Below are 17,970 nucleotides of genomic sequence, written 5' to 3' on the forward strand. Positions count from 1 at the left end.
TCGTGGGAAAACCACGCTATGCGACTTGGGGGGCGCTGAGCAGGGACTGTCGCCGCCTCCCGGCCAGGCCGGAAGCTGAGTCTGGTTCGACCGCAGCCGCCGCGCCTCCAGCTTCAGAGACAGCTAACCCACAGGAAACAAGCGTACCTGGTGGAGGAGGCGGCTGGAGGACAGGCGGTCCTGGCAACCCTAGAAGGCGGGAACGACCCTAGCGGACGGCGAGGCCGGCCTCCAGCACTAACTGCAACCACCACCTCTGCTCTGCTCAACACAGAGCCACGACAGCTATTCAGGCAGCAAAGAGACGGGAAGCGGCGGGCTGGAAGCGCGGATTTGAGGAAGGGAGGGCATCGCAATGGGGGCGGGGCGGGGCCGGAGACACGGCCCCTGGGGGCGGGGCTCGCGGCGCGAGGAGGCGGGGCGTGAACGACAGGACGCAGCGCGAGGGGGCGGGCACTGGGGGGCTGGGCGCACGGCGCGAGGAGGCGGGCACGTGGAGGCGAGCGCGAGGCGGGGCGCGGCGCGCGGCGTGAGAGGGGGCGGGGCGCGCGTATCGGCGCCGCGGTCGCGTGACGCGTTTTCAAATCTTCAACCGCCGCAGCCCACTCTGTGCGTTACCCGTTCCTCCTCCGCGCCGTGAAGCCGGATCTGGCCCCGGAAACCCGGCCGGCAGTCGCGGCATCTCTCCTGCGTGGGTGTGGTAGTCGGAGAGGAACAGTGTTTTCGCGACTGCCGGACGCGACACCCTCACTGGACCCAGCATGTAGGTGCCGGGCGGCTGCTATGAACTCCGGAGCCATGAGGATCCACAGCAAAGGACATTTCCAGGGTATGAAGCCCCTCCTCCGCCTGCAGTCTCTTTAATCCTTCCTCCCCTCATGGTTCCACCATTGAGTCTTCAGAGTTCTCCTTTCGGGTCTCTGCTGCTTTTCTTTTCCGCCTTGTGCGTCCTTCTCTGTGGCCTGAAGGAAGGTTCCGTTCCGGGTTCCGCCTCAGCACGGGAACGGATCCCGGCCGGGCCCCTCGCGCCCTTCAATCTCCAGCCGTGGCCCCCAGTTCCAGGTGGTGCCGTCGGTTGTAAAACTAGAAAACAGTGTGCGGCCCCGGGCGCCCGCCGGGGCTCCCACAGATGCTGCGACTCCGCTCAGGCCCTTTGAAGCTGCAGCTCGAGCCTCAGTTTAAAAGCAGATGTGCTCGTGCCTTTTTGCTTCCTGATTCATTTGGGTGATTGTGAGTGGATTTTGGTCTTGCTCTTACGTTTATTTTCCTTCACTCATAAAGTTGAGGGAAAGTATTTGTATAGCAAACATACCATTGCTGTTTTCAACATTATAGACAAACAGAAACAAAAGCAAACTTCCATTTTCAATCGCTTTATTTGGTAAAACGTTCCAGCCTTGAATTTTTTTTAAAATATGTATATTATTTACATATGGTACATATGTATGTGTATATAATAACCTCAAACTTGTGAACAGGTCGTGTTTTAAAAGTTAATTTTTAAAGCGGTTGGATTTCAGATCTGTTTTCAAGGGAAATAATGAAATGAAAGGTGATTTGGTTCTTCAGAAGGGCCATTTAGTTCTTTTTAACACGTAGACAAATTCGATATGAAATTAAACCTCTGAGGACTAGGTCATTCTGGGTAACAGAGGTTTCTTGCTTTGCGAAGTGTTTAACATCCTGAGCACCAGTTTTGAGAGTTCAGCAGAATGGCAGATACTCCATAAATAAATTTATTGAGTAAATACCCCTTGGAGTTTGCATTCTAGGGAGGAAAATCTTTCGAAAAAATTTTATATAGAAAGATTTTATATAGTTCCTTGCCTTAATGCATAAAACATGAATAATAGCATGACTGTTTCCTGCAGATTCAACTATTGGGTTTTTAAAACAGCAAAAATTTTCTGTCTGCATAAAACATCTAATTCTAAATGTTTTAAACAACAGGTGGAATTCAAGTCAAAAATGAAAAAAACAGACCATCTTTGAAATCTCTGAAAACTGATAACAAACCAGAAAAATCCAAATATAAGCCACTTTGGGGAAAAGTATTTTACATTGATTTACCTTCTGTCACCATATCTGAAAAACTGCAAAAGGACATAAAGGATCTGGGAGGGGTAAGTCAAAACTGCATTTTGACAAAAAGGGAAAAATTAGTAACTTGTGCTGTCTAATGTAGTCCTTTAAAATTTTCATTTTGGAAAACATAACCATATAAGCACCAAGCTCAAAATTTTTGTCAGCTGTTTATCATTAATGAAAAACCATCTGTTTTAACCTTTTGTAGCTTGACAAAACTTTCAGGTTTCTGTAATTTTTAGTCTAGTGTAAAGTTCACGGTGTGAGAAATGAGACTCCCTTGTCCTTGTGGAACTGCTTATTGACTTTTCATTGTAACATTGAGATGTTCTCCAGATAGCAGGAACGCCTTGATTATGATTATTGGAGAGAGACATAAATTTGTCTGGACTAGCTGTAAGTGTTACTTACAGAACAAGGAAAACCTGTTCACACCACAAAAAGTTAAAACTGTTCAAGTGATATAGTGTCAGCAGAATGAATGTCATTAGGGAACAGCATTTTAGATTAAAAATATTGAAAATCTTCTACCTTTTCATTGAGTAAATGATTAGGAAATTAGAAAATTCAGGTAAAATTCTAAGATTTTCTTAGGATTAAGGTAAATTTTAGCAAGTGGGGTTAAGATTTTATTTCCTAATTCTGTTTGAAAGGTTTTGAGTTTGTCAAGGTTAACACCTTTAGTAATCGCAACAGGTCCTGTCATTCCTAGAATAGAAATTTGTAGAAGAATGTGTATCAAGTTTCTTGGAATCGTTTATTGGTGTGATATTTTACTTATCTATCTACGAAAAGATATTTTACTTTTTTGCTATTCATTTTCTTAAAACATTGTCACACGTTTGTCATAGTAGTAGCATGTATCATAATGACCGTATGACTGCATTCCACAAGGTCATGTTTTGTAAGCGTGCCACTGTATTGACTGTACCATCTATCAATAGTGTCTTACTGTGTTAAGCACCTTAGACATTGAGTGAAAGACCCCTCCATTTTAGAAATTCAGTACTTAAAGATCCAGAGAAGTTAAATGACTGGCCCAGGGTAGGATTAGCCTCCTAATTCCCAGACTAACATTTCACCATTCTGTTCCTCTAGCAATTAATGGCTACAAAGTAGCCATCTGATACAGTTTCGCAGCTTTCACAATTATGATGAATAACCTGTTAATCTTTCTGATCTAAATCAGTGATTTTAGATTTGTGTTTTTAGCAGTGGAACCCTTCCAACAAAATCATATTCGGAAGTCCAATGTGTAAAGCCAGTAAAAATGGAACTGCTCTAGCTAAAACAGCAGTATAGAAGTTAGTGCCGAGACTGCTTGCCTTGTCCCCTTTTCTCTCTCCTGTCATCCCCACAGCAGTTCCTGAGGCACTTTGCAAGAACCAAGTTTTTTTGTTGTTGTAAGTGCGTCCCTTCACCCTTTGTGCCCACCCACCACCCCCTTCCCCCAGTAACCACTAAATAGTTCTCTTTGTCCATGTGTGTGTTTATCTTCCACATATGAGTGGAGTCATACAGTGTTGGTCTTTCTCTTTGCAAGAAACACATTTTGAATTAACTTATGCATCAGATAATAGTTGAGAGACTTTTTGGTTTGTACACTTTAAATTTTTATCCAAAAATGGTTTGAAGTAGACCAATGAAGTGAGGAACATATTTAAGGACATGAGTTTCCAGACTTTCCCCTAAAGTTGTGGATTTTCAACTGAATTTGATTTGTTAACTTTATTCCTTAATTTTTCTTTAAAAAAAAATTTTTTTTTTTAAGGAAGATTAGCCTTGAGCTAACTGCTGCCAATCCTCCTCTTTTTTGCTGAGGAAGACTGGCCCTGAGCTAATATTCATGCCCGTCTTCCTTTACTTTATATGTGGGATGCCTACCACAGCATGGCTTGCCAAGCAGTGTCGTGTCTGCTCCCGGGATCGGAACTGGCAAACCCCAGACCACCGAAGCAGAACATGCGAACTTAACCGCTGTGCCACCAGGCCGGCCCCTCTTTTTAAAATTTTTTTTATCAAATTCTCATCTCCCCCTACCTTTCTAGTACTTCACTCATGTCGTAATTTCTGTCCCTAGCACATTACCATTTCTATCCTAAAAAAGTCTTTGTTATGATCTCCTAACTGAACTATAGAGGAACTTTGACCTCTAGACAGTAATTTAAGACTAAGATTCAACTTTAAGGAATATTTAGTTGAATAGATATTCCTTAGACAGATTATGCTTATTAACTGTTAGGAATACTTAGGTCCTTTATCATTTTATAATTTATCTTTCTTCATATTATTACTGGTGTTGTCCTTTTCTTTAGTTGTCCACTTTATGCATTTGTTTTCTCTAGTCTTAATGAAAACATCCAAATACCCCATTTATCTGGAGAGTACACTTCTGACAAATTGAAGCACTGAGAGCGCAGCAGTGAAGTCTGGCATAACAGGAAAATAATTAATAGCAAGGAAAAATATCTGTTACAAAACCATCTTAAAAGGACATGGAACCAACCACATTTAGGCCCATGTCCAAACAGTTTGGGCTAAAATAAGGCAGTTAGGGAAGACTAGAGATGAAAGGGCAGATACCTTGCCATATGAATTTGAAGACAGAGTTACTTTTTTGTTCATTGTGACTTTGAGTTTACTCTTTAAAAGACACAGATTCAACAATAAGTAGTAAATTGGGGACCGGCCCTGTGGCTGAGTGGTTAAGTTAGCACGCTGCGCTTCGGCAGCCCAGGATTTCGCAGGTTTGGATCCTTGGTGCGGACATGGCACCGTTCATTAGGCCGTGTTGAAATGGCATCCCACATGCCACAACTAGAAGGACCCACAACTAAAATATACAACTATGTACTGGGGGGATTTGGGGAGAAAAAGCAGAAAAAAAAAGATTGGCAACAGTTGTTAGCTTAGGTGCCAGTCTTTAAAAAAAACAAACAAAACAATAGGTAGTAAATTGAAAACCATAATAAAATTAAGTCAACAGTACAGGGCATGATAGTAAGTGTTTTGGTAGATTCAAAAATGAATCTGATGGGGGCTGGCCCTGTGGCCGAGCGGTTAAGTTTGCACGCTCCGCTGCAGGCGGCCCAGTGTTTCGTTGGTTCGAATCCTGGGCCGGACATGGTACTGCTCATCAAACCACGCTGAGGCAGCGTCCCACATGCCACAACTAGAAGGACCCACAACGAAGAATATACAACTGTGTACCGGGGGGCTTTGGGGAGAAAAAGGAAAAAAATAAAATCTTTAAAAAAAAAAAATGAACCTGATGTCCATCCTGCCCTCAACTTCTAGTCTAGGTAGAGATGACATGGGTACAATTAATATTAATACAACATAGGATGTCAAGAAGAGGGAGAGATTACTTCCAACTGAGGAATCTTGGAGCGCGTTGTATAGACACAATTTGAACTCAGCTTTGAAGAATGATTATGGTTTGGACACGTGGAAATTGATTCAAAAATTATTCTACCATTGTCTCCCATATGCCAGCACTATTTTAGATGCCAAGGATGCAAAAATAAGTAAGATAAAGTCTAGTCCTCTAGGAATTCTCAGTCTGTGGGAACATCAGACACCTAAAGAAATAATTTATGGTATAGCATTGTCAGTGCTTTAACAGAAATTATCTAGAAATTGCCGTTAGTATACAGAAATGGAAATGATTAACTCTGCCTTTAGTAATCATAGCAGAGATAAATTTTGAGCTGAGTCTTTAAAGCCTAGTAGGAATATACCAAGCAGAATGGACAACCTAAATAGAGGAAAGAGCATATTTAAGATAGATGTCCGGGCCGACCCAGTGGCACAGCAGTTAAGTGCACACGTTCCATTTTGGTGGCCCGGGGTTCTCCAGTTCGGATCCCGGGTGCAGACATGACACCATTTGGCAAGCCATCGTGTGGCAGGCATCCCACATATAAAGTAGAGGAAGATGGGCACAGATGTTAGCTCAGGGCCAGGCTTCCTCAGGAAAAAGAGAAGGATTGACAGCAGTTAGCTCAGGGCTAATATTCCTCAAAAAAAATAAAAAATAGATGTCTGTGTGGTTTGAGCAACTGCTGATTATGAAATATGACTTTAGCTTTGGATTTAGACAGGGGGAGCAAGAAACGATGTTATATTCGGGCCAGATTGTAAAAAAACATTTTATTCACTGCTGAAGAGTTATAAGTCAAGTATGGGAAATGGAAAACCAAAGTAAATGTGTGGTACTAGTATAAAGATAGACGTATAGACCAATGCAATAGAATAGAAAGCCCATAAATAGATCTTCATATATATGATCAATCAGTTTTTCATCAGGAGTGCCAAGACCAGTCAGTTGCAAGAGGATAATCATTTCAACAACTTACGCTAGGAAAACTGGATATCCACATGCAAAAGAAGTTATGTCCTTATTGTACAGCATATGCTAAAATTATTTGAAATGGATCAAGACCTAAACATAAGAGCTAAAATTCTTAGTAGAAAATAGAGAGAAAAATCTTCATAGCATTGGATTTGGTGTGGATTCTTTGCATATGACACCAAAAGCACAGGCAACAAATGAAGAAATAGATAAATTAGTCTTCATAAAAATGAAAAAGGTTTTGTGCATCAAAGGACACTGTCAAGAGGGTGAAAAGACAACCCACGGAATAGGAGGAAAAGATATTTGCAAATTACATATCTGATAAGGGATTAATATCCAGAATATATAAAGATCTTCTACCACTCAAAAACAAAAAAGGATTAAAACATGAGCAAAGGACTTGAATAGACATTTCTCCAAAGAAGATATACTAACAGCCAATAAGTACATGAAAAGATTTCAGCATCACTGATTATTAGGTGAATACAAATCAAAACCACAGTAAGATACCACTTCACATTGATTAGGATGGCCACTGTCAAAAAAAATAAGTGTTGTCGAGGATGTGGGGAAACTGGAATCCTTGTATACTGTTGGTGGGATTGTAAAATGTCGCAACTGCTATGGAAAACAGTATCATAGTTCCTTAGAAAATTAAAAATAGAATTACCATATGATCAAGCAGTTCCTCTTCTGCGTATATACCCAAAGAATTGAAAGCCGGCTCTTGAAGAGATATTCATATACCCATGTTCATAGCAGCATTATTCACAATAGCCAAAAGGTGGAAACAACCCACATATTCATCAGCAGATGAATGGATAAACAAAATGTGGTATACATGTACAATGGAATATTATTTAACCTTGAAACAGAATGAAATTCTGGTCCGTGCTACAACATGAGTGAACCTTGAAAAAATTGTGCTAAGTGAAATAAGCCAGGCACAAAAGGACAAATATAGGATTCCACTTATATGAGGTACCTAGAATAGTCAAATTCATAGAAACAGTAGAATAGAGATTAAAAGGGGCAGGGGAGAATGGGGATTTATTTTATGGGCACTGTTTTCAGTTTGGGATGATGAAAAAGGTCTGGAAATGGATAGTGGTAATGGTTGCACAACATTGTGAATGTACTTAATGCCACTGAATTGGACACTTAAAAATGATTAAAATGGTAAATTTTATATATATTTTATCGCAATTTTTAAAAATCGTGTAGGAGATTGGGCTTCTCTTGAAAAGTTGGAACCTTTGGCAGTGCTCGGGCCACATATTTATGAAAATGAAGAAAGTATTTGATGTGTAAATTGTTCATTTATATTCCAGCCAGCCCTTGTAGGCATTTGACTTTGTGATCCTTGGAATAAATAAATATGGATACTTACTTTATTTTCTCGTCGATGAAAATGTTGCTCTGAAAAAAAGGAATTAGTCATTTGCATTTAACCAAGGGGGCCACTGGTCTTAGCAGCAAATTCTGCTTGATGCTTAGATGAAATTAACCCATCTATACACACTTCATTTCATTTTTTTAATTATCCCCATTTATATTATGAGATCCTGTGGAAATTAGATATAGCTGTTTAAAATATTTTAGCAGTCTTTCATATATGAAAATAGTTAATGATTAATAGTATTTGTATCTACTTAGTTTAATTTTCCTGCCCTTGGATGGGAGTGATCTTCAATAATATTGACTTTGGTACATGTATTTACAAATTCAGGCATTTAAACAGTGGTTTTCAAATATTTTTGTAGGGAAATTCTCTTAAGACAGTTTTAACACTCTTAAGGGTAAGAGTTCCCTCTTTCCCATTAGTTAAGTCTTATGGAAAGATGTCATAACTATATGATTTTGAATTGTGCTGTACAATACGGTAGCCATTAAACACGTGGATATTTAAGTTAATTAAAATAAAATTTAAAATTCAGTTGCTAAGTCACATTAGTTACATTTCAAGCATGCCACATGTGGCAAGTTGCTACCATATTGGACAATACTGATCAAGAACATTTCCACGTCATTGCAGTAAGGTCTACTGGACAGTACTACTTTAGAGCATGGACTTGAATCAGAATACCTGTGTTCAAATTCTTTTAATACTGGTGTAACCTCAAGCAAGTCATTTAACTTCAATTATCTTCTCCACAAAAGCTGGATAATATTGGTACTGTGGGGTTGTTGTGTGGATTAAATTAATTAGGCTATATAAAGTATTTAAAAATAGTGTCTAGCACATGATGCTGTTGTTGTTCTTGAAACTTCCATTGTACTTCCTCAGAGCTCTAGTTCAGAAGAAGGCAATATAAAACCCACCAATTTACTAAAGATTAAAATGCATCAAATTGGCATTTTACCTGTGCCTAGCATATGGAGCAGTTTATGGTTTATATGACTTACCTAAAAATACTTTGTTTTCCTTTAGCGAGTTGAAGAATTTCTGAGCAAAGATATCAGTTATCTTATTTCAAATAAAAAGGAAGCTAAATTTGCACAAACCTTGGGACGAATTTCTCCTGTACCAAGTCCAGAATCTGCATATACTGCAGAAACTACTTCACCTCATCCCAGCCATGATGGAAGTTCATTTAAGTCTCCAGATTCAGTAAGTCTCTTAAATATGCTTTGAGACTCTCAGAAAGGCTGTATCCTGAGGAGCTCATGATTTTCAAGAGCAAGCTGGCAGCAGAGTTCACTTAGGTAGAACAATATCTACATTATGTGTGGCTTTCCAATTGTTAATGAGGTTGCTCTATTAGAGAACAGTGATTTTTCTAACATTACTTGTGTAGTCATAGTCTGATTCCTAAAATATACCCTTGCATTTAGGCATGGTTTCTATGTTTTCGAATATTTTACAACCAAAAAGTAACAGCAAATCATTGTTTTAAAGAAGAAATAGAAACTTTTTGTTTGTTTGTTTCAGAGCAGGGGTGAGCAAACTGGCCCCTGAGCCAAATTCAGCCTGCCGCCTCTTTTTTATAGCCTTCAACCTAAACATGGTTTTTATGTTTTCAAACGGTTGGGGAAAAGTCAAAAGAAGAATGTTTTGTGGCAAGTGGATATTATATGAAATTCAGATTTCATTCTCCATAAACAAAGTTTTATTGGAATACAGCCATAGCCATTTGTTTGACATGTTGGCTAGTTGTTTCCTGGTATACAGGCAGAATTGGATAGTTGCAACATAGACCACATGGCCTGCAGAGCCTAAAGCATGTACTTTCTGGCCCTTAAAGAAAAAGTTTGCCAACCCCTCTTCTAGAATTACTGACATCGTATCCCTACCCCTCCATTGCCAATAAGTTGGAAGATACAGTGAAGGAGAAATTGATTTAATTGAGTGTGGAGAGGGGAAGAGGTTGAAAAATAAGAGGTTTATCTCATTTTTAGATTGAAATGTAGTTATCATTTTTTAATATCCTCGTCAGCTTATCCTCTGTAGCTGTTTGGGAAGCAGGAAAACTGGAGGCGGGGGCGGAGCAGAAGAAATGAGTTACGTAAGAGATATCACTTTGAAAGAGACATAAATACATAAAAGAAAAAAATTTGGAGAAGAGACTAAGGAAGACACATATAATCTTTCAGTTAATGCTTCTTTGGAGGAACGTTATATACCAGTAACTAGTTCCAAATTAATTGTTGGTTATAGCATTTCAACTACTTTTCCTAGTATTTTATTTAAAAAATGAAATACCATGTAAAAACAATATATACAGTTTATTCATATTCTTAGATCTTCAGTTTAATAGGACACTAAAATGTAAACTTACTTAATTATAAGTAGAATTTCAGAGGAACCTAACTTTTTAATTTCATGTTGAATAGAATTTACTGTGGAACTTGCCTTGGGTCTCATTCAATTGAGTGAAGTTCCTCCACCAAAAAAAGAGCAAACAAGCCTTTTAATAGATCTTATTACAAAGCCCCTAAAGGAAATCACTTTTTACCATACTTTTTTTGTGTTGATAGTCATTAAGACTTGTACACATAAAATTTATCTACTTTAAATTTCATATATGTATTAAAATTTATAAATTTTATTTATTTATTTTAGCTATTTTATCTTTTCAACCTGTTTCCTACGAGGCACTATGATGTAACTTTTTATGTTTGATTGTTCTCTGGTCTTTTTATAGGTGTGTTTGAGCAGAGGAAAATTATTAGTTGAAAAAGCTATCAAGGACCATGTAAGTAGGAACTTTAAAAATTTACAGTGCATAATCTGTTATTAATAACTCATGCAGAAAAATATTCTTGAAATCTTCCTTTCCTTATTTTTTTTTTTTAAAGATTGGCACCTGAGCTAACAACTGTTGCCAATCTTCTTTTTTTTTCTTCTTTATCTCCCCAAATCCCCCCAGTATATAGTTGTATATTATAGTTGTGGGTCCTTCTAGTTGTAGTACGTGGGACGCTGCCTCAACGTGGCCTGATGAATGGTGCCATGTCCACGCCCAGGATCCGAACCAGAGAAGCCCTGGGCTGCCGCAGCGGAGCACGCAAACTTAACCACTCGGCCACGGGACTGGCCCTCTATCCTTATTTTTAATAGAAAAAGCCTAAATACCAGCATGTGTCTCATTTTACAAAGAACAGAAACTACTTTTCATGAAGAAACATCTCCATCTTGTGGCCTTTTAAAATATTACTGGAGACTTCTGAAGCTTGTGGCATTTTTGGTTTTTTTGGGTTTTTGGTGAGGAAGATTGGCCCTGGCCACCATCTGTAGCCAGTCCTCTTTTTGTTTGAGGAAGAGTGGTCCTGAGCTATCATCTGTGCAGTCTTCCTCTATTTATACGTGGGATACTGCCACAGCGTGGCTTGATGTGCGGTGTGTAGGTTGGCACCTGGGATCCAAACCTGTGAACCCTAGGCCGTCAAAGCAGAGTGCACAGACTCAACTACTACGCCACTAGGCCGGCCCCAACATTTTTGTTTTTTTAAATGAAATAATTTCTTGAAACTATTAACTGTAAGGGTACAGCATGCATTAATATTCAAGAATATGGCAATATGTTAAGCAGGATTGGTTTTAGAAATTCCAGGGAAAAAGTGAGGTCCTCTTTGCTATTGTAACTGGGTAGAGTCTGTTCTGAATAACCACCTCAGTGACATTAAGCTTCAAATAATTATTTTAATTTAGCTCATTTAACATAGTAATTTCCTAGAAAAATTATCAATCTTTTTTTTTTTTTTTTACAGGATTTTATTCCTTCAAATAGTATTTTATCAAATGCCTTATCATGGGGGGTAAAAATTCTTCATATCGATGGTAAGGATTTTATAATTATTTTTTGACAATATTTGTTATGCATAGCCATCTCTGTCCCTTGGTTCCTAATTTTACATAGTGAGAATTCTGATAGCAAGAGATAATTCTTTCATCTAAATTTAGTACAATTATAAGAAAATAGTAATGTTTAACTTGAAAGGTAAAAATGCTGATCTTAAACCTTTCTTTCCTTTAATAAAGACATTAGATACTACATTGAACAAAAGAAAAAAGAATTGTATTTACTCAAGAAATCAAGCACTTCTGTAAGAGATGTGGTATGTTATTTTCCTTAATTTTTAAACTAATTAAAGTAATCAACCTTGGTTTTTATTTACATATCTGTAAAATTTTTTTTGATAAGTAGAAAATCTTATTGCCAGAGTATCCTAGGTGTAAGCCTGTACTAAAAGCATGTTTCTGTTATTTGAATAAATTATGTATTACTTAGCTTTAGGATTTACTCATGAAGTAAGAGTTGCCACCTGGATGGTGGCATAATTTGGGGGTTTCTTTTCCTCTTTGGTCCCTGCTGCTTTAGCAGATATTTTTGTTCATTATGCAGGAAAGCCTCACAATTAGTCTATTGCATAAGAAGCTCCTATTATGAATAATATATTCTTTCTGGGAACATAAATAGGAAACATACTTACTTTTCTGCTCTAGAATGGTGGTATAACAAACTCCTGTTATATAGTATACTATCTGGCCTAACCTCCAAATTTTTGTTAAATAAGCACATTGGGCATTGCACTCTGTTAGACCTAATGTTCTCATATCTTCAATCTCTTCCCCTTTTACCAGCTTTCTCCTTGAAGCCTCTGTACGGAAACAAGCCTCTTGCATCTTTTAAAACAAATACTTAAAACCTCCCTTGATCTCAGGTCACTTCCTAACTACTATCCAATCTTTATGTCATCCAAACTTCTTATACCTCCACTTTTATACTTCTCATTCACTCTTCAACTTATGAGGTATAAAACTACTGACCAATTTGCCAAATCAGGTTAACATTTTTCAAAACCAGTTATATTGGTTCTCTCTGCTACTATTCCTTTCCTCCCTGAATTTACCTGTTCTCTTCTGAAACGTCCTTCATCTGTTAGCTTTCTCATGGTTTTTATGTCTCTCAGACCATTCTTTTATGATCTGCTTTTTCTTCACTCAATCCTTGAATGACTAGAATCTAAAAGGAAAATAAATTTTATAGAAGAGTATGTAAAGACATGAAGCCATAAGTAGGAGGCGTGTTTAGGAAGTTTTCTGTAGTATAATACAACTTGACCTGTGAGTGGGAGAATGACAAGACATGAAGCTGGAAAAATTAGCAAGTTCAGATAGGACTTTGCACACTATATAAAGGAATTAGATGTTTATCTTGAAGGGTTTGGAAAATTGTTGCAAGATTATTAATGGGAGAGTAACCTGGTTGAGTAGGCATTTTGGAAAGATCCCTCTGGTTGCCTGTAAAGAATTTCCCTGGAAAAACTGACAAATGGGACAGTGGCTTTTGAACTTTCTTGAACACAGTTTTCAATAAGAAACATACCCTGTGAGTGCATGTTATATACAAAGATTCGTAAAGTCTTCATGAATTTCACATTTTTTATAAATTCACATTTATGTAAGATATGAACCATTTGCAGAAAGCAACAAATAATTTACTTAATATTTAAATAAAATTCTTAATACTGGGACCAGCCTGGTGGTGCAGTGGTTCAGTTCGCGCATTCTTTTCTGGCGGCCCAGGGTTCGCTGGTTCAGATCCTGGGTGTGGACGTGGCACTGCTTGTCAAGCCATGCTGTGGCAGGTGTCCCACATATAAATTAGAGGAAGATGGGCACGGATGTTAGCTTAGGGCCAGTCTTCCTCAGCAAAAAGAGGAGGATTGGCAGCAGATGTTAGCTCAGGGCTAATCTTCTTCTTCAAAAAAAATTGTTAATACTTTGTTTGGATGTCTTATTTACAAATAAAAAAATTCCAAATGGTTATTTCCCAATTTTTCCAAAATGATGGGTGAATATTCCTTTATTGAAATATGCTAAACAACATATAAATTATCCCCACTGCATTTTGTGGATTGTTTGGATTGTATATAGAAATAAATGTATAAAAATTTGAACTCACAAGACGTTTATGGACTCAATACACACATATTACATTTGTCTGTACACACACACCCCTATGTATAATAAGTACGTATCTGAAACAAGTTTCATGAAACAGTAGTTTCCTTAATGTGATTCATGCCAGTATTGCCATAGCATTCTATTGTCATCCTAACAATACTAGTCACAACTCTAAACTGATCTTACAGCCCACTAATAGGTTGTAGTCCACAGTTTAAAGAAGTAGTCTGGGATCTTATGTCAGTAATTGGGAGAAATGTTGAAAGCCTGCTTAAGGCAGTAACAGAAGGGGCCAGCCCCATGGCTGAGTGGTTAATTTCGATCACTCTGCTTCGGCAGCCCGGGGTTTCGCCAGTTCGAATCCTGGGCACAGACTTGGCACCATTCATCAGGCCATGCTGACGCAGCATCCTACATGCCACAACTAGAAGGACCCACAACTAAAGATACGCAACTATGTACCGGGGGTCTTTGGGGAAAAAAAGGAAAAATAAAATCTTTGGGAAAAAAAAGGTTAAGTAACAGAAGGGCAGTAAAGATTTGAAAGATACTTATTAACAGGTGTCAGTCCCTAACCAGAGCCTTGAATCTAATGTAAGCTCCATGAGGGCCCAGACATGTCTTTCTTTTTCAACACTGGGTTTCGTTTACACATGTAACCCGTATTATTCATTCAGTATTCAGCAAATACTCAGTGCCTATTATATGCCAGGCACTAGGAATATTTGCCCTCATGAAACAAGAAAAACAATAAAAAGCTAGGCTAAACAGCTGTGAAACAGTTCTTACTTTTCTCCCTAAACTAAAAGAATAGGAATACCAAATACCTTCATAATCCAGGATGTATAACTGGTCAACTTGGTTCCAATACTTGAATTTTTTTTCTGTATGTGAGGAAAAAATGTTTCTGGAAAATTTTTCGTTTGCCAAGTGCTAAAGCATAAAGTTTTTTAATGAAGATGCTTTTATGGGTCTTGAATGGATGTGTATAAGTTTTATGCACACTAAATAATGTATTTAAATTTTAAGACATTAAAGTCTCATAAATGCTCTTGTTTAGTATGAATTTTTTTAAAAACTTAGTTGGATAAATGTATTTGCTCCACTACTTTATTTAAAATGTTTTGAGGAGCCGGCCCAGTGGCGCAGCGATTAAGTTCGCACGTTCCGTTTCTCAGCGGCCCAGGGTTCGCTGGTTCGGATCCCAAGTGAAGACGTGGCACCACTTGGCATGCCATGCTGTGGTAGGCATCTCACATATAAAGTAGAGGAAGATGGGCACCGATGTTAGCTCGGGGACAGGCTTCCTCAGCAAAAAAGAGAGCAGGACTGGCAGTAGTTAGCTCAGGGCTAATCTTCCTCAAAAAAAGAAAAAAATGTTTTGAGGGGTTTTTTCCCTTAGTTTACCAGAAACTTATTTTGTTGAGAATTTTTTACCTATATGTACATGAAGAATGTTGGTCTTTTTCTTTTGCTGTCTTTGGTTTTAGTGTTAGGGTAATGCTGCCCTCATAAAATGCTGGGATGTATTTACACTTCTGTTTTCTAGACCAGTTTTTGTAGAACTGGTTTTATTTCTTAATTTTTTGGTAGAATTCACCAGTAAGATTATCTGGGCCTGGAGTTTTCTCTGTTGAAAATTCTCAAATACGAATTCAATTTCTTTATTAGATAGATGAAATTCAGGTTCTTTCTTTCTTCTTGAGTGCACTTTGGTTTGTATTTTTGTATTTTTTTCAAGGAATTTGTACATTTTGTCTAAATAGTCTGATGGCAAAAGTGTTTGTAATACTCCCTTATTAAGTTAAGCTTTTAATGTCTAGGGGTCTGTAATGTCTCCTCTTTCGTTCCTGATAACGTTATTCTGGTGGGTTTTTTTTTTTCTCTCTCTCTTGGCCAGCTTGGCTAGAGTTTTGTCAATTTTATTAATCTTTTCAAAGAACCAGCTTTGTTGTAAATTCCCTTTAAGCTCTGCTTTAGGTGCATCACACATTTTATGCTGAATCTTTTCTTAATATATAGACTTTGTTTTTTTTTTAGAGCAGCTTTAGGTTCACAGCCAAATGAGTAGAAGGTACAGATATTTCTCATAGACCCCTTGCCTCCATATACACACAGCCTCCCCCCCCCCATTATCAACATCCCCCATCAGAGTAGTAACATTTTGTTACAATCGCTGATAGTTTACATTAGGGTTCACTCGGTGTTATACATTCTGTGGGTTTAGACAAATGTTTAGTGACATGTATCCACCATCATAGTGTCGTACAGAATAGTTTCAGTGTTCTAAAAATTCTTCATGATCCATCTATTATCCCTCCCTCCCCCACTTACCCCAGGCAACTACTGATCCTTTTACTATCTCCATAGTTTTGCCTTTTCCAGAATGTCATATAGTTGGAACCATATAATATGTACCCTTTTCACATTGGTTTCTTCACTTAGTAATAGGCAAAGTTCCTTCATGTCTTTTCATAGCTTGATAGCTTTTCATGACTTGATAGCTCATTTCTTCTTATGACTCAATATTCCATTGTCTGGATGTGCCACAGTTGACCCATTCACCTTCTGAAAGACATCTTGGTTGCTTCCAAGTTTTGGCAGTTATGGGTAAAAATTATGGATATAAACATCCATGCACATGTTTTTGTGTAGACATAAGTTTTCAGCTCATTTGGATAAATACCAAGGAGCTTGGTTGCTGGATCATATGGTAAGAGTATGTTTAGTTTTGTAAGAAACCACCAAACTGTCTCCCAAAATGGCATGTACCATTTTGCATTCCCACCAGCAATGAATGAGAGTTCCTGTTGCTGATATGTTGGATTTTCATCTTCATTCAATTAAAAATATTTTGAAATTTGTCTTATGACTTACTCTTTGTCCTGCAGGTTGTTTGGAATCATATCATTTGTTTTAGAATAATTTTGGATTTTCTAGATATTTTTCTGTTACTGATTTCTGTTTTAATTCTGTTATCGTCAGAGCACTTACTTTGATTTAAGTTCTTTGATTTAAGTCAAGGTTTGCTTTGTTGCCCAGAATATAGTCTGTCTTAGTGCAAGTTCCATGTGTACTTGAAAAAAATGAATATTCTGTTAATAGGTGAAATGTTCCGTACATGTGAAATAGGTCAAGTGGATGGTAGTGTTGTTCAGGTCTTCTGTATCCATACTGATTTTCTGTCTTGTTCTTGGCATTATTGAGGAGGGGCAGTATGGAAGTGCCGAATATAATTAGGGATTTGTGTATTTTTCCTTTCAGTTCTGATTGTTTTTGATTCATGTATTTTGAGTCTTGTTAAGTCTGTACACATCTAATATTCTTATTTCTTCTTGGTGAATTGACATAAATTGACACTTTAATCATTATATGATATCCCTCTCTGTCCCTGTTAGTATTCTTTCTTCTGAAGTCTGTTCTGTCTGATAGGATATAGCTACTCCAGCTTCCTTTTTGACGAGTATTTGTGTGGTGTATCTTTTTGATTCCTTTTACATTTAACATATCTTTGTCTTTATTTTATTATGTTTATTTTGTGTGTGTGGGTGTGTGTGAGGAAGATTGTTACTGAGCTAACATCTGTGCCAATCTTCTATTTTATGTGGGATTCCTCCACAGCATGGGTTAACCAGCAGTGCTAGGTCCGCACCCAGGATCTGAACCTTTGAACCCTGGGCCACCAAAGTAGAGCGCCCGAAACTTACCCACTATGCCACTGGGCCGGCCCCTGACTTTATATTTGAAATGAGTCTCTTGTAGACAGTAAAAAGTTGTTTTTTTATCAAATCTGGCCATCTCTATCTTTTAATTGGTATGTTGTGATTTATACTTAATGTAGTTATCAATATCATTGAATTTAGGCCTACCACTCTACTTAATAGTTTTCTTTTGTAGTCACTATAGGATTTAAAATATACATATGTAACCTTTCACAGTCTATTTTGAATTAATACTGTACCCACTTCAAATAAAATGTAAAAGCCTTAAAATTTTTGAGCCCTTTTACCTTCCCCCACCAATCTTTATGGCATAGTTATTTTTATTATATCTGCATATATGAAAAATCCACCAGACAATGTTATCCTTTTTGCTTGAAAAAGTCATATGTATTTTA

General features: G+C 37.9%; 2 protein-coding genes across 16 annotated transcripts in view; one reads left to right on the plus strand and one right to left on the minus strand.

Annotated features, from left to right (window-relative positions):
* The window catches only part of SLC25A40 (solute carrier family 25 member 40), a 73,042-nt gene extending 72,653 nt beyond the window's left edge, over window positions 1–389 (minus strand). For 2 of the 12 annotated variants that reach the window (XR_011502827.1, XR_011502821.1), the window contains exon 1: window positions 148–320. The gene's annotated coding sequence lies outside the window, so the exon portion shown is untranslated. Of the gene's footprint in view, window positions 1–147 lie in introns of all 12 variants that reach the window. The other 10 variants (XM_044767906.2, XM_070507812.1, XM_070507825.1 and 7 more) reach the window with 8 other exon arrangements.
* A 71-nt stretch (window positions 390–460) lies between these two features.
* DBF4 (DBF4-CDC7 kinase regulatory subunit) overlaps window positions 461–17,970 on the plus strand; it is a 30,731-nt gene continuing 13,221 nt past the window's right edge. For 2 of the 4 annotated variants that reach the window (XM_070507721.1, XM_070507743.1), the window contains exons 1-6: window positions 461–829; window positions 1,951–2,123; window positions 8,874–9,053; window positions 10,588–10,638; window positions 11,654–11,723; window positions 11,925–12,001. In XM_070507721.1, the coding sequence (XP_070363822.1) occupies window positions 784–829; window positions 1,951–2,123; window positions 8,874–9,053; window positions 10,588–10,638; window positions 11,654–11,723; window positions 11,925–12,001 (597 nt within the window). In that variant the 5' untranslated portion in view covers window positions 461–783. The remainder of the gene's footprint in view (window positions 830–1,950; window positions 2,124–8,873; window positions 9,054–10,587; window positions 10,639–11,653; window positions 11,724–11,924; window positions 12,002–17,970) is intronic. The other 2 variants (XM_070507732.1, XM_044767823.2) reach the window with 1 other exon arrangement.

This window comes from Equus asinus, chromosome 1 (assembly GCF_041296235.1).
Source record: "Equus asinus isolate D_3611 breed Donkey chromosome 1, EquAss-T2T_v2, whole genome shotgun sequence".
Classification (NCBI taxonomy): Eukaryota; Metazoa; Chordata; class Mammalia; order Perissodactyla; family Equidae; genus Equus; species Equus asinus.